The 24,052-nt window shown below is 39.1% G+C and overlaps 1 protein-coding gene across 4 annotated transcripts in view; it reads right to left on the reverse strand.

Annotated features, from left to right (window-relative positions):
- Nucleotides 1-15,757, reverse strand: part of UNC79 (unc-79 homolog, NALCN channel complex subunit) — a gene marked incomplete at both ends in the record, with an annotated part of 174,448 nt that extends 158,691 nt beyond the window's left edge. For 3 of the 4 annotated variants that reach the window (XM_084241340.1, XM_084241338.1, XM_084241337.1), the window contains 3 exons: nucleotides 365-420; nucleotides 7,006-7,098; nucleotides 15,655-15,757. In XM_084241340.1, coding sequence (XP_084097466.1) covers nucleotides 365-420; nucleotides 7,006-7,098; nucleotides 15,655-15,742 — 237 coding nt within the window. The remainder of the gene's footprint in view (nucleotides 1-364; nucleotides 421-7,005; nucleotides 7,099-15,654) is intronic. The other variant, XM_084241339.1, reaches the window with a different exon arrangement.
- Between the last annotated feature and the right edge of the window lie 8,295 nt (nucleotides 15,758-24,052).

Here is a 24,052-nt window from a genome sequence, read left to right on the forward strand (position 1 = left end):
TGTGAAAGACTAACATTTTCCTAAAACACATTTCTTAATAATCCACATCTCCTATTGAATGAAGAGAGGTTCTCAAACAACCTTTCAAATTAAATAAAACTGTCACATGATTAGAATTTGCTAAATTCCAAGAATAAGATCTATCCAAGTATATTTTCTGTTAAGCCACTGCTTTCTTCAAGTATCATTTCTGCTCTAAATGATAAATAATTAACCAGTAAGGAAAGAACGATAGGTTCTGTCACACCAAAATAATAAAACATCAATAAATTTTACCTAGATGATAGTTTTAACATACAAACAATTTTATTATATTATATGGATTAAGTTTGTGGCTATGAGTTAAATATGGTCCAAAACTTACTTTCCATACTTCTTGTTTATATTTCATGAGACATTCCAATAATTGACAATGATACACTGTGAGGGAGAAAATACAATTTGAACATGAAATGTAAGAAACAAAACATCTTTCTGAAATATAATAAACTATATTAGTATGATTTTTCACTTTTAATTATTCATTTCAACTTTATTTATTTTCACATATCCACGTTTTTCAAAAATCATGTAAGTCCTTGGGCCTCCCCTGGTGGCACAGCGGTTGAGCGCTTGGCTGCAAGGCTGCCCGCAGCCTCTGCAGTGCCAGTTCGTTCCCCGGCCGCCGGCGAGGGTCCCACAAAAAAAAAAAAAAAAAAATCATGTAAGTCCTTGACTTCATCAAACTTTATTCCAAGACCCAACAGTGTTTCTGTTCATCTTATTCACAAAGGAAACAGAAAGAAAAAAACCTTTGTAATCAGACTTCTGGGATATAAACTGATGCCAGTGCAATCAAGAACTACATAGGAAAAGAAGTGACCTGTTGGGTCACTGTAACAGTGGGCATTTATTGAGCATTCATTATGTGCCAGGTGTTGTGCTAAAAGCTTTACCCACATCATCTCCTGACCTCCCTGCTGCAGTTAGGAAACTGAAGCTGAGCGTCCTGCCTTGCCCAAGGTTGGACAGCCACGAAGTGACAGGCTGATGGATTAAAATGGGTGTCTTTTTTCATTTGACCACCAATTCCATCTTATTGAAGAATGTGTCAGCTATACAACAGCAAACTACTTTGCTTTACTTCTGTTTACTTGGGAAAGTTGTGCTTTCCCCCAAGATGATGTTTTATACCTTCCCCGATCTGTCTTCCTCTAGTCTATCCTGGCCCCGAAGCAATCAATAGTTACCAATGACCGTCCCCACCCCCATCCAGGACTCCAGTCAGTGGACATTTTCAGTCTGCCTCTTACTTGACCTCCAGCAGCATTTAGTACCACTCACCCCCGTGTCCCTTTTAAAATACTCTCTTCCCCTGACTTCATCACTAACCCTCTCAGGGTGACTGTGGCAGAAACTGCTGTTGCTACTGAACTTCAATCAACAACCCTTTCCTACTTGTCCAATTTCTAACACAGAGACTACAGACCCCTTTGCATCTAGAGATGGCCATCTGACTCTGTCTTGACCAGTGAGATCTAAGAGAGAATCAGCTGGGGAGCTTCTGAGACTTATTTTTTTTCTCTCTCTGATGAAAGCAGAGGCATGCGAGGAGACCGTTCTGTAATTTCCCTGGCTGAATGTGATTGTGTAAGAATTTAACAGCCTCCACTGTGCCATCCTTCTTACAAAGAAGAGGAGAAATCCAGAAAAACACACAGATGTCATCTCTGACCCCTAATAACGTGGAACTAGCTCCAAGAATTCCTATTGTGTAAACAGATATTGTTGTACTTTAAAGCCTCTGTTAGTCAAAGACAGCTTGATGTTGAGAGACACAATCTCTCTGTCCCCTTGGCAAGCTCATCCTCTCTCCCCGGCCACCATCCACTGGCATTCCCGATACTCCACTTTTCACCCCACCGTCTCTCCATATACGGTTCAATGAATGTCACTGTGGGACACTTAGATGCAGGCTCAAGTTCATTACATCTAGTCCAGAGCTCTGTTCTGAGTTCCAGACTCATAATACAACCTCCTTGTACCATCACTTCTTTCTTTTTATTTTTTAAAGAAAGCTGATTGACTTGCATTTTTGTGTTTTGGATATGTACATACTTATTACTGCGGTTGCGTGTATGTCTCCAGTTTTATTAAGATATAATTTATATATAACATTATATTAGTCCAAGGTGTACCATCGCCTCCTCATTGTCTCAAAGACACCTTGAACACAACATATCCAAAACAGATCTATGATCTTCCCTCAGGAGCCTGCTGTTCTTCCAGTGTCTCCTTTCTTTCTCCGCGAATAGAACCATCATGTGACCAGTTAAAAAGCCAGAATCCACTACACTCACCTTGTCACCAAGTTCCCATCACTTTTCTCACTCTCACCCCCCTTGCTTCTGTACGCCTAGACGAATGCAATGACCTCTGTCGGTCAATCAAAAGCCTCTCTGGCTCCTTTTTAATCTACTGTCAATGCAGTCAGGGTGACAGATTCAAAGTCCTTTGGTGGATTCCCACTAAACGTTGTATGAACACAGGACTCCCAAATAGAACCCACAACATCCCACAGAAGTCCGGGTCTCATTTCATACCAGGCAGCCCTCACACTGAGCTCCAGCTGCACTGCTCTTCAGTCCCTCCTGCTTGCCAGCTTCTCTTCTGAAACCTGGGGTTCCTTCACCTGGAAATCTCCACTCCCTTGTAGGCCTTGTTAATGCTACTCATCCTTTAGTGCTCAGACCAAAGCTTACTTCCACATGATTTAAGAATTCTCCCTTTAGAGGGTCTTCTTGTGGCCTAACATACATTGTTTGACCCACTGTCACTGTTGGCACTTTAGGGTTTTTTTGTTTGCTTGTTTGTTTGTTTAGATTTATTTATACGAGCACTGGGTACAGTCAGAAGCGCGGGAGGGTGAGCGAATTCACTAGAGCCAGAGCGGGGAGCAGAGCAGGCAGAAGGACCGAAGTCCACTGCTGAGGGGAGCAGCGGGCGGCAGGAGAGGTCTGAGCGCCATGTGGGACCCTCCTCCCGGTGGCCGGGGAGCAGCCGGGGGTCGAACCGGCACTGAGGAGGCTGCGGGCAGCTTCGCAACCCAGCGCTCAACTGCTGCACCACTGGGGAGGCCCACTTTAGGTTTGTTTTTATGATGATTTGATGAATGTCTTCTCCCTTCACCATAGAGTGAGCTTCCTGAGGCGAGGGCAGAGGTCAACTCCGTTTTGCTGACCATGATGTCCCCAGAGCACGGCACAAGAAGATACTACAGAGTGTGTGAGTGGCTGCCAGAGCTATAATGCTGCTAAGTCATCCCAGTGTCCCCGCTTGCAGATAACCCAGGCCACGTTCCCTTACCACTGTCTGCTATTCCCTGTGTGCAGCTACACAAACTGTTCAGGGCAGTCTTCTGACAGCCCCATAAACGACTTGGAGAGGCTCTTTGTCTAAAACTGCTCCCCACACCAGAATGCCCCACTTACCCTATCAGTCAAAATTCTATCCATATTTTAAGGCCCTGAAGATCTTCCCAGTCATTTGCACCCATGGAGCTCTCTCCTATGGTGAATTTACGCCATCTATGGTATGTATGTGGTAGTTTTACATGCTACTTTACATTGTAAATTAATCATTTATGTGAATATGCCTAATCCTGCCAATGAGACATAAGCCCAAAGCAAGCATCCTGTCTTTCACTCCCAGGTGGTTTCCACAATGCCTATCACAGAGCCGTGTGCCTTGGAGTCACCCCGCAAATGCCCGATCCTTGAACAATGTCCATGCTGTCCTTAGCATGCCATCGGCTACCCTCTGCTGTCTCTCCCAGTAAAGATTCAAACAATAGCGTGTGATTTGCCACTTGGTCCCTGAGAGCCCTGGCACATATGTTCTTAATGGTTTTCTATGTCACAAGACTAGTTTGGGGCCTCCCTGGTGGCGCAAGGGGTTAAGCACCACACTGTGAAGCTGTCCGCAGCCTCCGCAGCAGGACTTCGATCCCTGGTCAGTCAGGGAGCTACCCACCTGGAGCAGCAGACCTCTCCTGTCTTGCCCGCTGCTCCCCTCAGCAGTATATTTCAGTCAGTCTGCCTGTTCTGCTCCCCACTCTGTCTCTAGGGAATCCTCTTGTAACAGGGTGGTCCCCAGGAAAGGGGGAGGTTCCAGGTTCCCTGCCCCACCCAAATGGAGGGTGGAGCTGAGCAGGGAGAGAAGAGGCTGCAGAGGAGACGGAGGAAGGAAGGAAGCAGGATGGAGCCAGAAGGAGACCTGGAGGAGGCGCATGGAGCCTAGAGACACGTGAAGAAACTGCGCTTGTCTTTTGGTCGTGGACTGGGTGACACAGATGTGGGTGAGACCCGTGGGGAGGTGACCATGGCAGCTTTTATCTTTATTTTGATTTTGCTCTTTTCCTTCCGGGCTTGTCTGGTTGTTTCTGACCCTTTTCTGTGGGTCCCCACTGGAAGGTGCTCTAGACTTGTGGCAGGCTTTGGGGCCTTGCTCTGGGCCAATCCCATTTGGATGGAGTTTCACCCATGAGGGGACGGGTAACTTTGCGTGCTTGATTTAGAAACTAGATTCTTTGCCTTTCCTGTATTGTTTCCTAATTGTATTAAAGTTCCTTCCCATTAAAGTCTCATGTTTTGTGTTAATGCGGCGGATGGCAGAACCCATTTAGAGCAGGCAGGTTTTGGGAGGGTCTGGGGTGCACCTCTCCCTGCCCTGTAACACTCTCACCGCCCCCATACCTCTGGCCTGTACCCCAGTTCTTGTGTGTATAATAAATAAATCTTAAAAAAATAGTAAGAAAAAAACAAGACTAGTTTGGAGTCCTTATGTAATCCATAGCACAGAATAAGCCGACTACATACACTCCCCCGTGAACAGACGAAGATACAGATTTCGAAATAATAGAAGTAGCTCTCTGGGCACAGGGGTTTCCCAGAAAAACTTTCACGGCAGAGGGAAACTGGCAGGTCGCCATCACCCACATTGTCAGTAATTGAGCATTTACAACGTGGCCCTTACCAAGCCAGCACTTTACATACACTTAACTCACTGGACCCTCACAACAACACATTAATGTACTTCAGGAAGCATTTGATAGAGGAGGAAACTTGAGCTTGAGGAATTTCAGAACTTGTTCAAGACTGTGCTAATAGAAGTTTGCAGGTGAGCTCAGGTGTGCCTCAAAACACATGATTTTACACAGAAAACAGGACCAAAGCCTCATTTAACTAGATTCCAAATAAAGGGTTTTTCTTCTCAGGACATAATACATAATATAAATTCCATTTTGAGGAGTCAGAGCAGGATATGAGCTATAGTTTTCAAAAATGTATATACATTTGAATCAAGCTCATATAGTAATCACAAGGGATTTCATATCTAAAGGATGACACTGCAGATTAAGAAGTAATCAGGGAAATGCAAATCAAAACTACAATGAGATACCATCTTAACCAGTGAGAATGGCACATATTTAAAAAACTAGCTACAACAAATGTTGGTGAGGATGTGGAGAGAAAGGAACTCTTCTGCACTGCTGGTGGGAGTGCAAACTGATCCAACCACTATAGAGAGCTGTGTGGAGATTCCTCAACCTGCTAAAGATGGAGCTTCCATATGATCTAGGAATTCCACTCCTAGGTATTTACCCAAAGGACAGAGAATCATTAATTCAAAAGGGCACCTGCACCCCTATGTTTATAGCAGCACTGTTTACAATAGCTAAGCTATGGAAACAACCCAAATGTCCAAAATCAGATGACTGGATCAAGATGTGGTACATAGACACAATGGAATATTACTCAGCAATCAAAAAAGATAAACTCATGCAATTTGCAGCAACATGGATGGAACTGGAAGGGTTCATGCTCAGGGAAGTAAGCCAGGAAGAAAAAGAAAAATACCAGATGGTCTCACTCATAGCAGGGATTTAGAAAACCTAAATAAGGGACCAGGAAAAAGACTAATTATAGGAAAGTAAAAATCAAAATTAATAAGCAACTATAAACCAGAGACACACTACAGAGGGAGGGGCGGGGAGGAGGGATTAGTGTCAAAATAAGGGGGGTGGGAATTGTATGGGGAATATAACCAAGATGAAAATGCATACATTGTGCAAAAATGAAAAATGATGTAAAAATATATAAATTTTAAAAATTAAATTTTAAAGAAAGATTTTAAAGTGAAAACCTTTTTCACTCAGAAATTCATTTATGTATTATTTCAATAAGTAGAAAGTTCAAAAACAGTGCCATCAAATGTGTTCACTTTCCAGATAAACATTAAGTGAAAATAAAGACTGAATTCCTATCTTAGCATGTGACCCCAACAGCCAGCCCCTTTGTAGGTCAGTTCCCCCAAGTTTATCTGTAACTAGACTGATACAAGGAAGTCAAAGAGAGTAAATCATATAAAATTCAACATCACTCATATTCAAAAATACAAATACAAATCAAAACAAAGAGGTCTTATTTTCCATCCATCCAAATTTATATGAATTTTATGATGATACTCAGTAACAGATCACTTTCATATTACAGTTAGTGGGAAAATTGAAGTTTTTTCAAGGCCTTTAACCCAGTAATTTCTCTTTCATGAATTGATTGTAAGGAAATAGAAAGGCAATAAGATTTATTCTGTTCAAGGATACCTAAGTGGCATTAGAGTAGCAAATTCACAAAATATTAAATCAGTCTCTTCAGTTGTTACAATTATAGGTGATTTTATTATTTCTGATTTTACTATTTCCATATACTTATAGTCAACCAATTTCCAGTCAATGTTTGAACACTGTCCCCACACATTTTAAAAATATCACGAGCCAGCAAGAATACTGCTAAAAGCAACAGGGAAGGGAAATTTCTTTCAACTCGAAAGTCTGCTTTCTAACACCTGTCCAGTTGTCTATTCCACCAAGAGTTCTTCTGGTGTGAGAATTTCTAGGCTGTTGGTTTGATGTCCTATTTTACTGCTGGTATCAGAATTAGTCAAGACACCCAAACTTCCACTTACCTGGGTTGGATGTGTACTGCATTGCAATCATTAGCATGGATGATGCAGAGAGATTAACATGGGCAGGAACACCTTCTCTCCTTGAGGAACCCACTGAAACCAAAACATTTTTTATTAGACACAATCTAATCTGCCTCTCTCTGTCTCTCTCTACATATAACATAGATAGATGTAATAGATTTCTAATGGCTACAGGTATCTCATATATGTGTATATACACATTTCTTTGCATTAGGCATGAGAATTGAGAAAAAACTTTTATAAAAAGTCCCAACCAAATCAATGGAAATCCTACCCTACAAATGTTATGTTTGCCATTATCAATGGCCAAAATTTCATGAGAATCTATAATGAGCAGAACAATGCCAGAATGTGATGTAATAGCTTTATCAGAGTTATACTTAGATCTGATCTCTGTTCCCAAAATGTTTATATCTAGGTGGAAAAGAAAGAAAAAGCAGAATCCTCTATGTACTCAAATATATAACGTGTATACCAATAAGAAAGTAAAAATAAAAGATTTCTGAGCCCAACCTGAATACATTAACTTTCAGAAATGCAAATGAAATAATGGTTTACTTATCACAGGTAACTTAATTTATCACACATATCATGTATGATTAATTAAAATCATGTATTATAAAATTAATATATTCAAAATTATTTTCAATTCCCATATCATTAAACAATTTTATTCAAACCTCAACACTAACTTCAATATGAACTTTATCACCATGAGAACCACTTTTTTTCAGTTTTCCAGAGCTTACCATCTTCACATTCATTTGAGGTGTTTGAAAGAAAGCATTTTTTGAATCTGTGCATAATGCTGTCCCTGGACATTTTCTCCTAGGCCACAAGTATTCAATCATAGAGCAAGCTGGTTTCTTCACAATTCATCTCATAGCTGTCCAGTCGTGATCTCCATGCAATAACCAATTAGATACTGCTTTTGAGACATTGTTCAGTGGCTTGTTTACAATGATATCCAACACTATACTAAATCTCCTCCTCTCTCCTTTTTAATAGCATGTATCAGGTGCACTGTCCACATTCAAAACTAGCTCAAATGGAGGTCGCTGTGGGGAAAGTGTGGTCTCCAGAGAATGCTTTATTATTCTAAACACAGTAGTTGAGAGGGACCCAAGAGGAGAAACTTTGTAAGTGGGCAAATAAAAACTGAATTCCTCTTTTCTCAGGGATCCTTGCAGAAATCTCCCCAAATAGTGGGACGTGTGTGAAATACTGCCCACAAAGGAAGAACAAAACAGTGCATAATGAATACAGCGCCCTCCAAACTCCTCTCACTTCTTACATGTTAGGGAAGACAGGAAAAAAAGCAGACAGCCTGTTTTATTGTTTTATGTAAGATTAAAATTGAATATATGGGGACTGCATCTCACCTACATCCAAAAAGAATAAGGCAGCCGTAATAAAACATGTTTATAAAACAATCATTAAGACATTAACAAAAGATGAGTGCTGTAATAGAGAAAACCAAACTTAACATGTTTTGGACCGGGATCTTTACATTAGCTTCACAGACATTTTTAAAAATTTGAACACATCGATAATAAAGTTCCATTTACCTGAGATTGTTTCATTACCCACTTGCAACCCCACCAAGCAGATGACATTCGGGTGGATAAGTTAGTTTGGCCATACAGTATAATTATATACGAGTAATTACACAGATTTGGAGATCAGTTCATCGCCCTTAGAAAAGCTGATTAATAAAACTTCAAGAGAACTTTGAGCCAAATCTTAAAGAACAAGAAGCAATTGCTCCCAACATCTATCCAGGCAGCTTGTTCAAATTCGGCTTCTGCGACCCATCCTAGAAGGTCTAATTTAGGCAGCTTGGAAGCAGGAAAGCTATGTGTGAGTGAGCATGTGTGAGCAGCACAGTGTCACTGTGGCACTGGTGGCCACAGACCCCATTTGAGAATCCCACTGGAAGGATGAGAAATAAGGAAGCTAGCCAGACACCGGAGGAATAACAGCAGGCCCCTGGTGTCCTTGTTTAAAAAAAAGAAAACTTAATTTCTGCCATAGTCAAGAAAAATAATTCTATATATCCATCCCTACTGAGGACAAGAGTTTTCACCTTTGTTTAAATTCATCCTAAACTTTTTAATAATAAGCATTCCTAAAAAATGAAAACTACTATTACGGGAGCTGAGAGTCACTGTGCTTGGAGGCCTCTGGAAAAGGAAGAGAGGGCCCAACGTTCCAGATGATTCAGGGAAAATGTATTTGGACAACAGCCCCAATGGCTTGGTGACCTCTGGGTGTCCCTCCTGCCCCTACAAGTCCATGCTCTCCCGCAAGCACGGCCAGCCACAAAGCCAAAAGTATTCCCTTGGCCCAAACCCTAGGAAATTGGCTCCAATATTTATATAAACAGACGCCGCCTGCAATTTCTTAGCCTTCTAACAGACCGAATAAAATCACTGCAATTCTAATTTAATAAACATGCACAGCACACGTCATTTACTGAATCTTGTTAAAAAGTTAGGACGTAAACAGATGTGCAGCTTGTCCCCATGAGGACGGATAAAGCCAAAACCGTATACAATGGAAGAAAGAGAATTTATCAAAAAAGAGAGAGAATTTTACATTTAATATTATGCTCAGGAAACAGAATTAAGAGTTCCAAGTCCTGATCCCTGATCCTCCCAGTACCAACAGAATAACCATCACCACCACCCGCTCCCACAATGAACAATAACAATTTCTTAATCTGTTCCTGTATTCTGTAGCTCCTAATACAGTCTCATGTACATTTTACATGATTCTCAAAAAAATAAATAAATAAATAGGAAAAGCCATTTTACATAAGAGAAAGTGAATTACTTGCATGAGAGCACCAACTTAGAGAATCCCGACTATAACAAGTCACTTGATTTCTCAACTAATGTTCCAGCCATTTACTCACTCAGTGAGTATTTTTGTAGTAACTGCTATGCACCAAGCATTGTCCTAGGCCAGGAAAACACAGTCGCAAAAAGACAGGCAAGTCTTTGTCCTTATAGAGCTGAAATGCTAGAGCTCTGCCGCCCAATATGGTGATCACTGGCCATATGTGGCTGTTTAACATCTAAATTAATTCAATTAAGAATTGGAATCTAGTCTCACTAGATAAATTTCAAGGGCTCAGGAGTTGCACAGGGCTAGTGGCCACAGTAGTGGCACAGAACTTTATAGAACATTCCTAGCATCAAAGAAAGTTTTGTGGTCAGTGCTGTTTTAGAGAAATAGGCAAGTGCCTGTGAAAAAAAATGTAAAGCAGGACAAGGGAAAAGAAAGAGCTAGAGAGGAGGAGAGAGGAGGGCATCTCAAAAGATGTGATATTTGAGCCAAGACCTAAACATGGTGAGGAAGCAAATGAGGTAACCATTTGAGAGGGGGACTTTTTGAAGGAGGGAAAAGTCAGGAGGAAAGCAAAGGGTTGAAGATTATGAGATCTGAAGCTTTATAAAAGTGCAGAAAGGTCAGTGTGGGCAGAGCAGAGTGAACACAAGGGACAGGTGGTGATGGAGCAGCATGTGGGCGGGGGCCAGACCTCAGGGGCCTGGTGGGCTGCAGGACGCTGAGTCTGACCCGTGGGAGTGATGGGAAGCTCCCTGAGGGTTGTGACAGGGGAGGTGACATGATCTGATGTGCATGTTTGGGGGCTAGCTCTGGGTTTTGGTGGAGGATGGGCAGGAGGAGTGCCAAGAGGAGAGGCAGAGAGACTGGTCAGAAGCAACTGGCTGGTTCAGATGAGAGGTGGTGGTAAGGCATGGTCTGTATTGAAACAGATTTTTTTTTTCTAATTGAAACAGACGTCAATAAACCCCACTAGGCTTATACTTTTTTTTAGGTAAGGGAGTCATCAGGGAAGAAGACAGACATTCTGGAGCCAGTTGCACCATACAACAGAACCACGTCCAGTGCTCGGCCAGACTGCACTGCGGCAGCAAAAAGTGGTCTCTCTGTAAAAGGAGGTAACTGTGCTCCACGAAACAGGCTTTGAGCATGAGATACCTGTACCTTCAGGAGGGAAGAATCTAAAGGGAAATATGAAGGGAAGACTAACACCCCAAAGCCTCTGCAGCATTAAAATATTTGCAGATTAGGGCCCCCCTTGTAGTGCAGGGGTTAAAGTCTCAGCACTATCAAACTATCAGCAGCCACTGCCACAAAAGTGCGATCCCCGACTAGGGAGTTGACACACATAGTGCAGCAGAACTCTCCTGTCTGGCCCACTGCTCCCCTCAACAGTGTATTTGAGGGGATCCGCCTGTTCTGCTCCCCACTCTGTCTCTGGTGAGTCCTCTCACCCCCTGCACCTCTGGCCTACACCCCAGTTCTTGTATGCATAAATAAATAAAAAATAAATCTTTTTAAAAAAATTTGCAGATTGGCAGATTAATGAAAATCATGGAAGACAAGATTAACCAATAACACTTCAAACTGTTCTGTCAGGTTCTGTGGGATCAAAACCTGCTAAAGTGATTAATGATATTATAATAACAAAGCCTAGGGAGAAAAATCCCAAGCCCCAGTGGATGGCCATTTTTTCAAGCAGTATTTAAGATGACAAGATTTTTCAGGACAATATGTGAATTTGAGCAAAATATCGGAATTAGTTGTGATGGGATTTGACCTGTCTGTCAGGTGACCCTGTGCTTGATCTTTTATACACAGGTAGAAACATTCCACAACACTCAGAGGCCATTCCTACATGTTACAGCATGGTCTCCATAACAAATATGGGCAGAAGACAGGGGAGGTTATGATTATTCACAATTTTATAGCTGAGAGAGCTAAAATTTGATGAGGTTGCAAGATTTATCAACAAAGGACTATTGTTCAGCTCTTCTGGATTCTTGCTCCAAAACAATCCCCACAATTCAACAGTAAAGCTCTCAAGTTTAGTAAAGAGTAAGATGCCTTGTAAAAATAATCATTAGCTAATAAAACAGATTTTACATATAAAACATGATTTAAATAGCACCAATCTCTTATACCGGGTTTTGATTGTGTTTCTTTTGTATGTATTTATTCATCTTTGGAAGTTCGTGACAACATAACACACATCTTCTATAACAGTAGTAGAACAAAAAATCCAGGCACAGAGGTCTGGAAGTAGATATTCAATTAAACTGAACAAGTGTTCTTAAGTCAATGCAGAATCAGAATGAAGTTTTAGGCTTCCTGAAGGGAAGTTACTTTTGAAAAAGTCCAAATTGAAAAGAAGCTAAAGGGGCTCAACCCTGTGGCGCAGAGGTTGAGCGCTGGGCTGCGAAGCTGCCCGCAGCCTCTGCAGCGCCGGTTCGATCCCTGGCCAAGGGCGAGGGTCCCACATGGGGCAATGGACCTCTCCTGCCGCGCCCGCTGCTCCCCTCAGCAGTGTATTTCGTCAATCTGCCTGTTTTTCTCCCCACTCTGGCTCTGGTGAATTCTCTCACCCTCCCGCGCTTCTGACTGTACCCAGTGCTTGTATAAATAAATAAATAAATCTTAAAAAAAAAAAAAAGACTGCATAGTCCAGGCTGCAAAATATGCTAGAAGGGCCTTCAACTGATATGTTCAACCTCATTAATATTTAAAATAATGTAGGCTACATTAATGTTCATTTGGGTCAGCTTATTTTCTTCTTTGCGAAACTATCATCTTCCAACACCCAGATTTCAAGTCAATCCACAAATCACAGCGCCTTTATTAGAAAAAGAGAGGTTTCCATGGTGAAATGCAGATGAATTTTTCAATTCTTAGTAACTCCTTTAATATATATCTTATAAACAGAGCATACTGCACACACTTGGAATAAAAAGAAATAAATCTTATTTATGGAAGGAGTTAAAAAGAAATGGTTATATCAAAGGAAATTTGTATAATAAATTGAAGTTTGTGCTTCTGCAATAGCTCAAAAGGAATACTTAATAAAAGCACAGTACTTCAGTTTATTGACAAAAATAATATGAAGGATATTAGACTTTGATGGTGAACTTAATGTAGTATATTCAGATATTGAATGTTGATTTATAATCCAATATACCAGAAACCTATATGTTATTAACTAATGTTATTTCAATAAAAAAAATTATTTAATGACGTGAGGGACATAACTGATATGCACGAAGGCTCTTAGCCTGAAGGAGCTGCAATACCACCTCAGATCCACTTCAGAGCGCAAAGCTTCGGCTTCTAGACCCTTAATGATACCATCACTTAACACCTCAAAAACTGCCCATGTTTTTACATTTGACCTTGCAAACTCCACACCAAGAAGATAAAGTCTTTTTTGTCTTAAAGACATTATCAAGTACTCGGAAAATGCAACACCTTTCATCCTAACATCACAGTCCTGAAATAAAAATATTCTGGAAGAAGTTAAAACAGTCCTCTCTTCAAAGGAGAGGTCTTAAAAGAGGGAACGTGGGTCAGGAATTCTATACACAATTTGCACAAAAGAAAGCAACATGGATGCAAAGAGCAGCAGCCACTGGTCCTCGTATCCATCCACCCTGACAAGATAATTCCAAAACCACATTCCTCTGTGGGCGGGTCTGTGTCTTTTGTATCTACTGTGTGAAGGAGCAAGCAGAAAAGAAGCACCTGGTCATCTCATAAGATTGGGCGTAAAAGTAATAGTACTTATTTTCCAAAGATATAAAGATGACAAACATAGGCTGCTCTTGAACCACAGAAACAGCGACTAGAAAGGAAAATCAGAACTAACAGACTAGAACCAGGAGAACAAAATAAATTAACCAGACCAATGACTGGGTTAGAGGGAAGGAATGTGCCTCCTACATCAAGTACAGGGGATGCTCTTTAGGCCAGAATTATTTTGTCAGAGGAGACCGTAGAGGCAAAACACATTTTCCAAACCCCTCCGTTACAGTTGAAATAATGGAATTCCAGAATTCATACCTTGAAATGAACACCAAGTTCCTCCAACCAGTGAGCACTAAAATTCACACAAATTTTGTAAACTCAACTTACTGTTTTGTTCTCCTCAGTTGCCAACGCTCACACATCTAAATAAGTAACAATTCTAATGTGACTACAAGATGTTGGGGGGGGGGGGCTGTGTTTCTAATTAAGTAGAAATTAAAACTCAAGCATGCAGAAACATTGCCAGCTGTCACAATGCTAAATCAGTCTTCAGTATAACTTCAGAGGTTTGGGAGACTCAATGTCTCTCCCCAAATTATTACCTTATTCAAAAAGACACAGTGATTATTAGAAAGATGCAGTCCTCACCTATTATTAAGAGAATATTCCTGTGCCTAATTTTACCTTTTAAAAAATGGCTACATAATTCTATGACTGTATCCACAAAAGTAATGTCACATGGGACAGAAAAAGAAAATGACTGGCTATTCTATTCCTTGAATGGTATTCTTGGTCTGCTAATTTTCTTGAATTGCTATATAATTTAGGCAAAAGTCAGATTCTACTAAAAAACATGAAAATTACAATTCCGTAGCTAAAATCAAATTTATGTAAAATAAGTAAATGTGGCTCAAAAGGTGCATGAGTTTACCCGTTGTTATTAAACAGCCACAATTTTAATAAAACCATAAGTACATTAGAAAAAAGCTGGAAAATGATCACTAGGAATTAAATGTGAACTCTACAGGTATTTCTGTAGAACAAGAACTGAGAAAAGTAAACTAACCCACATTGAACATTAGGCTTTGTGTTAGTACCTTAGCAAAGTTCCAGGGTGATCATCTCAATTATCACAACTCCTAAAGGCAACTATGATTATGAATCTCACTTTTCAGGTAAGAAACAGAAGGATTAGGCAACTTGCCTAAGGTCACACAGCTAGCTGACAAGAGAGATGTGACTTAAATCTAGATCTATTTGATTCTTAAACCCATAATCTTCACAGATTATCCACTGAAAATAGATTAATTCATAAACCATTTCTTTTTTAAAATATTTTAGAAGGACTTTGATCATAAAAACCAAGACCCAATTCTCTTTGCTCTTATGTCTGGAAAGCCTGAATAATTAAGGCTATAACTGTAAATGAAGTCAATTCTGCGTTTATAACAGTACCTTCCACATGAGTTGCAGGCCTTAGCATTGTTCAAAGTGTTGTCATAAATTTGACTCACTTCATCATCACAGCACCCCTGTGAGGGAAAGCTGTTGCTATCATCACCTGTAAATGAGGTTCCAACTACGTCAGTCACCCAATATCACATAGTAGATTGTGGGCAGAGCTGGGACTAGAACCCACGAATCCTGACACTACTGCTCTTCGCATCACACCCCTCAGCCTTCAGATGAGGACGATATGAGTCTCTACAACTGAGGCAACATTCTCTCCACCTCTTTTTCTAGAGTGGCTACAGATGCCATAGTTTATACATAGTAAATACAGCGGTGCCTTCACATGTCCTTTCTTTCTATTCTATAAGCTCAAACTATCTGAATAAAACAATTCTGAGGTATAATCATTTTTCATTCCTTTGTTTTCACCACAATATTCAAGCTGAAATGACTGAGTTTAAATCACTAGTACATGTTTATAGCAACTGATTCCATTATACCTTGAAAATCTACAGCCTATAACAGGAAAAGCAATTTCCATTCGTATAATACAAAAAATAATCTAGCATTAGGTAAGACTGGACTTACATATAGCCATTGGTAGAAAAGATGTGCTAAGATATTCAATAATATCCTTGTGCAGAAATGGAGGAAAGGTAGCTAATGTTGAGATCATCGTGTAGGGCAAAGTACTCAGAATATCATCGTTGAGAAAGGGTAGCAAACATGTAGTTGTATAAAATATCGACTGTCCAAGATCTACAAAACAAAATTGACAATCAGTCACTGAATATATTGCCATTTAACAGCATGTTAATTTCACACTGTAAGTTTTTTATGAATTGGTTTAATTTATAAGCAATTGTTTTTCCCTTCTTATTAAGATCTCCAAAACATAGTGTTTACTGTAAGCTCTGTGTATACAGTAGCTACTCAATAAAAGACTCATGAATAGCTGCACTAAGAAATATAGATACTATTTTACATGAACTCTTCCTCAACGCTTTATCAATTTTCAGTAAAACTCAATGTTCATATTTCGAGTTACTTCTTGATTTCATAAATTAAAAGCACTTTCCATGTGATCATGTATCCCTGAAATTCCTCCAGCATTCTTACCTTCATTACATTTTATACCAGAAAACTGTGGCACAAAGACATTAAATTGTTTTCCCACTGGAAGCTTTTTAAAAGTCAAGGGCAGGACTGGAAATAAAACCAGGCCATTTCTGCTCCATCAACCAAACCACAAGCTTCCTACATCTGGCGTCTTGTGCAATGAGGTCATTGGTGTCTTCCAGCACAATGACAGGTTCAGCACACACCGAGGAAGCAGCGAACTGAGACTGCGTGACCCTGCGCATCCAGTCATCAAGGAAGGAGGTGGCATCTATCAGCATTTTCATCAACATTTTTAAATGGGGAAATGAACAGTACCTACCACACTTCTTTAGAAGGGTTGTCAGGAGGATTAAATGAGATATATGCAAAGTACTTAACACAGCACATAATACGTGCTCCACAGATATTAGCCATTATTATAAATACTAGTACTGTTACTATTACCTGTACAAGGAGTAAAATAGAGGACATTCAAAAAAACACATTGTTCAGCTTTGGAATGCATGTAGAACAAACCTCATTATGCTGAATATATGTTCTGATATTTCTGGACCTCTCAAAATATAGATCACTAGATGAGATTTGGATAATTCTTATTTATCAAAAAAGAAAATTACTAAACCTGTTTGTTTTGCAGCAGATTTACCTTCTAAGGGCTGTTTGGATGGCTAATGTCATTTCTGATTATTGTTGGAATTAATGTGGCAAAGAAAGCGCAGCAGGTGTGACCACACTGCCCAAATGGAGCCATGGTTGGTAGGCCTTGGCCTCAGACTGATGAAACTGGGGTCAAGTTCACAGACGTTTTCCTAACAATTAACTGCAGTTGTGCAGAAAAGACACTTCAGCTGCATTTTAAACCAGTTGCAGACTATTAGCCCTGAAAAGGGCCTCACAGTCACCTGGAGTATTTTTCATGCCAGGAGCTGAGACCTGGAGAGGGGAATGACCACCTGGGAGTTCGTGGTTGCCCTGTGAGAAATGCACCTCCTGATCTTCCAGGTACACCCCACAGCCCCAGGAGAGGACCCCGCCTTGTGCAGTGGGGCTCAGGCAGGTAGGCGAAAGAGTCACCCAGAGAGCTTGTTAAATCAGGATAAAAAGGACCCACCCTTCAACAATTCTTATTCAGAAGTCCTGGGCTGGGACCCAGAATTCCATGTTCCATGCTCCCAGGGTGGCTCTACTGACCCTCAAATCACACTAGAGATACAATGTTGCACGGTTTTTTAACCTCTACGGGATGGTAGACTGAGTGTTTCCCTATTTTCTAAGCTCTGTTGTTCAGAACAAGAACACAGTATAGGGATAACAGTGAAGAGGAAAGTCACAAAAACAGCTGTTACATAAAAGCAAAAAATACAAATTATTCCCCCTGAAAATTGTCATAATTTACATATTAATTGCAAGTAAATGTTAGGCAGGCAGTTACCAAATCAAGTGCTTTTATCTCCACCAGGGGGCTTTGAAGACCAGGAAGTGCTGCCCTAACACAGTGGCCCACCCCAGAGTCAGGCGGCCCCGCAATGGCCTGGGAACTGGCAGTCCCAGAGGCTCTGGCAGGCTCACCACCATGGTGAGCTCTGGCAGCCTGGCATTCAGAATCATCTCCTTTGAGTTCTGAGCTGGGACAGGATCTCATGAAAGTGACTAGCCTTAGACAGTTACAAAATTACATATACCATAAGCAAATTCACAAATTTCAACATTTTTTTAATACTCATTAAAATACAAAAATATAGCGATAGCGAAAAATTGAATAATCATGTAATCACTGTTGTGAAAACAGATTTTTTACATTTATTTTTAATTAGGAACACATCTTACTAAATAAACCATTAAACATTCTCTTAAGAAAGTTAGCCATAACTAAAAGGCAAAATAACCCAACCACCCATCCATTTCCCAAAATTCCAATTTTTCTGTATAATGAAATTTCATTATCATACTCCCAGAAGCCAAATTACCAGTGTTTCACAGTTCAGACAACTAATATTCTAAAAGTGCATTTTCTACAAAATTCCCCTTTCTGATGGTATGGTTTTTCTATCTGATTCTTCCAAATACAGTATTGATCAGTTAAACAGTAGATATTATTGTACTCCTTTTTATAGGTTAGACAAATTTGATAAGCAAGCAAGATAATGAAGCTGACTAGACACAATAGAAAGGGGAGAAAGTTAAAAAAAGGAATGCTCTTAGGCTCCTGTTCTAAAGCGCCCCTCACACTGCACACTAGCTACCAGTCACAGCACCACCCTGTGTTGTACCACTTTGTCAACATTCTGCAAAAACTACTGATTCTCAGTTAAATTTGGAGGAGTTCTCAGAGACTTCTTATCTCACTTCCTGGATTTAGAGACACCATAATTAAGGCTCATTGCAAGAAAAGTTCTAGCCACACAAAAGACCTTTCAAACAATTTATTACAATAACAACAGTCTCCAACATCCATAATCATCCATGTACATTTTCAAAGATCTCAATTAAATGCTCACCGTGTTGGCCATGCTGTAGTAAAGGAACTAGATCCAGGAGAGTCACCAAAGTCACGTAGAGGCCTTGATAGTCCAAAGAAGGGTAGTCTGACAAGTGAGCATCACGACTTTGCAGGCCGCGTTCAGAGGGGGCATCTCGCAGGACGCTGTAAAGGAGGGAGCGAGTAACAGTAGGGTTGATGGAACTGACCTGCGGTCTTAGAGATGGGGTGAGTGGGAATGGCACAGGAAAAAGACACATGGTCATGGGCACTGTCAAATTGGAGGCATCTTGGTTTTCCTTCTTCCCTGTGCGGGACAAAATGCTGTTGGGGGGACAAAGAAAAAAAAGAGACAACAAAGACACAAAGAACAGCACATTACATTGAAATGACACTCTAAAACAAATAATAAAACACCAGATACATCCCACATAAGATGCAATTGCCACACCAGCAGTGTCTAAGAATCGAATACAGGTCCATAGCTTCACGCTCCGATACCAATAACGCAAGGTTTATTTTGTGGAAGTTGCATTGCATCTCATGTGTTATCTGGTTAGTAAGGAGCAAAAATATAAAAATGCATGTTTCAGTGCCAAACCCATGTTTTACAGTTTATCCATTTGTTGAAGGAGAAGTTTCCTGGAAGGAAAAACAATCGCTTTATCTAATGAGTAAGGGCAGTTATTCCTAATTAAAAAGAGCTTTCAAAGTGAAGAAATTTTCAACAAGACTATCTTAATTAGGTAAATAAAAACTTGCAAAATATAGGTATGGCACTTGTAGAAACATGTTTTAGCAAAGAATAAACATGTGTGTTTATTAAGAAAGTCTTAAAAATCACATGTTTATTGCATCAAAATAATGTCTATATGTATATTATGATACTGTTTCATGACATTCTGTCAGTATCATTTGAGATAATGAGGTTTAAACAGGCATATGAATTTAGAAATAATACATATTTCTAAAATGTTAGCTAAACTACATTGGAAAAGCTATAAAATAATATATAGTAGATGGTCCGTAGCATATGTTTGTGAACTAATGGTAATGGTTATTTATGTGTGTTTTTTTAATTTTGCATGTTGGGGAGGAAACATTTTATTTTATGAACAAACAGTGGTTTATTAAATAGTTACCTTAAAACTCTAGAGACTAAGCAAGCAGTATCTGTCATATAGCTGCACACCATACAATAAATCTTATATACTACTGCTGCTACTTACGTTATTATTCAACAAAACTCACTAAAAACTAAAGGAAAGATAATTTAGAAAGTTAAAAAAAAGTTTAAAGGGAATAAAAAGAAATTCTAAAAATAAATTGGCTTTCTTTTAGCCTTCATTTTTATATAAAAACCTCTTAGTAAAAGTGATAAAGCAGAAAAGTTACTAATTTAAAAATAGAAGAAATGATGGCTTAGTCAAATGTTTAGGTTTTTAAAATTAGGTTAGATTATTTATCATTAAAGACAATAGCTATACAATATAATGATAATATCTACTGCACTTACAAAGTGCTTTTATAGCATACATTTACATGCTAATCAAAATAGGTAACAATTTATAAATGTTTCATTACATAAAAGAAAGCTTGTTTTACACTCATCCTATGTGCATCAAACATTACTAACTTCTTAGTTAATAATATTACATTTTCAATTTTACAGTGGTGTGAAGTATTGGTTAGTGTCAAGCATGCTTGCTATGTCATATTACATTTATTTTATTTACTCTTAGTGCAAAATATGTTACAATGTAAGAAAAATGACTACATGCTTTTTTATTTCCCATGTGCCTAATTTACCTCGATTTCCTTTGTCTTCTGTTACCCAATGTCCAGGGAAAAACAATTAATAATAATAAAAATGATTTCAGAATATTTATGTGATATCCTCAGTAGTACTTAAGATTTGGTGTAAATTTTTTGTTTATTTTTAAAGGGTTTTAATATACCTTTTTTGTGTGTGATGTATTTAACTTTGCAAGCTTATACTTTACAATGGGATAATATCAACATTCCAGTTACCCCCTGCCTGCCTATCTCTCTTATAAATACCATCAGATTTTTCATCAGACTGTAAACTTTCCTCATATGACTCGATTGTTTTTAAAAGCACCACCTTTAAATGTTATATTCTTGATAAGCCCAGTCACCAAAAATCTGTTTTAATCCTGTAGGATTCTATCCCACTGAAAATTCCTTTAGAGTCACAATGTCAGATATATTATTTCCCAAGCTTCAGCACTAAATTAGTCTACTAGCAGCATCTTGTTAAAATTACAAGATGTGACTCTTACAGAATTGTTATCAGAAGAACAACATTTTGCCTCAGAAAATAAAATGAGCTGTATAACATATTAACTCTATGCTTTAAATTAAGTACAATGCTCTGATCAAACATTTCCTTGGTGGGGGAAATATAGCACATTGTTTTTTTTCAAATATACATTAGTATTTTTCCAATGCTTGATATAATTGAATAAACACTAGTTGAATCAACTTTGGAAGCTCTGTTTTGATATTCTTCCCTTCCTGTGTATTTGGGACTCCCATATGATATTAGCAACAACTTCATACATGCAGGAAGGGAAAAATGTCAGCATTGAAACAGTAAGACTCCTCTCTCACTGCCTTTAGATTTAATAATTAGATGGAGTTGAAAAAAATGGCTGAAGATGAATCATCCATGAAACCAGTTTTAAATTACAATTCATGTTTCAATGTAAGGAAATGTTTTCATTTGTGGAAAAACTTAAGAAGGGCTCATGAATAAATGTACAATGCATTGTGATTTTATGATGTTTTGTGAAGTTTATTCAGAAAAAAAAACTTATTTCCCCAACCAAACTGTCTAACTTGGGAATGATAAAACAACCATCTTCCCCATCTGAAATTCTTTCCCAGAGATATGTACACCCAACCATAAAGAATATTAAGAATGCCCTGCTCAGAAGAGTTTGACCCAACAACCAACTTTTCACCTTTCTTTTCCCTCTGAGATCCTCTTTATCAAGCATGTACTTCCCACATCAAAGGAAGCCAAGAGAAGACCTCTGTGGGTGTGGGGAAAGATGAGAAGTTGCCCTGAGGTATGTATAGCACAGAAAATCAATGCAGCAAATAAACTTTCTATAAGATTATAAATGTCGACATTTGAGTTGAATCTAAGCTATGCTCTAAATTTACTCGATTAAGCCATGCTCTAAAGCTACTCTGGATTTCAAATCCACAATTTAAAATTATAATGACATTAAGATTATTGGGCAGATACTAGAATCCCTTTTATAAACATTTTCTAAAGAGGTAACAGCAAGTAGCTTTCCCCATACACAATGATTTCTTTTTTAATGTTTTATATGCTAGCAGTTGAATTAATAACAGAAGGGAGATCTGTGGGATGAACTTCCAAAGGAATGTGTGATGTAGGAAAGACTGGGAATCGTTAAAAGTTCCATCAGGTAAAAAGCAAGATCCCTAAGGAAGACCTTCCATGTTTAAATGTACATGGTCACAGAATGCTTCTAATATAAAATGGGCAGAGTCCACAGTGGTGATTAAGGGAAATTAAATTAGATGATCTTCTTAGGTGCTTCTAATGCTAAAAGCAAACAAACAAAACTGAACTCTGAGGTTGAGTTCAGTAAACTATGTATCCGTTGCCACACTTAAGGCCCTACTAAATTAAAATGAGTAAAACACAGCACTCAGATGAAATTTTATCCAGACCCCAGACCACTGCTAGATTAAGTAAATGTTCTCGAGTAGCTCCTGTATTGGACAAAGTTAATTCAATTCCGCAAGCATTTAAGGATCCCTTTTTCAAGGCCAAGCACTGCTCTAGGTTCAAGGTCTAGCCAGCCAGATAACACACAGGACTTGCCTTCCACTAACCAAGAGTTTAAGGAATCTCTATGATTATAACTATGAACTAAGTGGACATAGGTGTACTAGTCACTGCTGATATACTCAATTATGGTAATACAAAACCTCTCCCCTCCCGCAGATTAAATTCTTTGACGTTAAACTACTATGCTGATCTCTGCCTTTGGAAACAAGTACAAAATTCTACTGAAATAGCAAAAGCCATGGACATGTATGAATTGAGGACTATTATTCTAAAAACACAATGATGACTCAAATGAAACTCCTGGAATTTCACATTGATTATTTTAACCAAAATAATAATAATTTTAACTTCTTTGAGAATATCCAAAGAGACAAAGGGTTACTCTGTGAGGCTATATCTCTAATTCTTCTTTCTTTCAAAGAACCTAAATTCTGAAAGCAAGGAGTGCTTCTAGTGTAAAAATTATATGAAATGCAAAGGGAGCCATCTTGTTTATAAGTAGAAAATCTTACTGTCAATTATCTTGGACACCAAATTCCAACTATATTGAATTATCTAGTAGCATGAATTAAATGAAGAAATAGAAATATGATTGTTAGGATTGTAGATACTAAGTGAAACATTTTATATGCTAGCAGTTGAATGATCATAACTTGCTAGCAGTGATCATAACTTGGTCCAATATATAGGAAGACAGTTGTAAGATTTCTATTTCCAGGGCCTCCCTGGTGGTGCAGGTGGTTGAGCGCAGTGCTGTGAAGCTGTCTGCAGCCTCTGCAGTGCCGGTTCCATCCCCACCAGCCGTGGAGTAACCCACATGGCGAGCATAAATCTCCTATCTCGCCCGCTGCTCCCCTCAGCAGTGTATTTCGTCAGTCTGCCTGTTCTGTTCCCTGCTCTGTCTCTGGTGAATCCTCTCACCCTCCCGTGCAACTGGCCTGTACCCCGGGTCTTATATCAATAAAATAAATCTTTAAAAAAAAAAAGATTTACCTTTCCAGGGAATGAAAGATTTTAAAAAAATAAGAAACTAAGGTAGACACAAAAAGACAGAAAGAAAATGCACTGGGTTCAACCCCAGAATTGAATCTGTCAGTAGCAAAGTCTGCCTCATGACATATTAGGTTCTTCGGTGTTTTCCTTCTTCCTCCCTGTATATGTGTGCTTGTGTCTGTCTGTCTATGAGTCCTATAGGACATCAACTCTGTTCTGACTTACTATCCACATGAATTACTAAGTGGAAGATAGAGTTAAAAACATCTGGGAATATAACACTATTCATGTCACCTCAGATACAGTTCAATTTAACTTCCCAAAAGATGACACATCTTTGCACCAAGCACTTCCTTTCTTCCTTAGTTACAAGGAGAACCAAAAGTACTCTATGGACTCATAATGGATGCCATCAATCCCAAAGCCAGACCAAGATTTATGAAAAGAAGCGTATGCTGTGGATTAGGACCATCTGGGTCAAATACTGGTCACAACATTTACCAGAGAAGAAACTTTGAGCCTTTTCTTAACCATTCTAT

The sequence above is a fragment of the Talpa europaea genome (genome assembly GCF_964194135.1).
Source record: "Talpa europaea genome assembly, chromosome: 8".
NCBI lineage: Eukaryota > Metazoa > Chordata > Mammalia > Eulipotyphla > Talpidae > Talpa > Talpa europaea.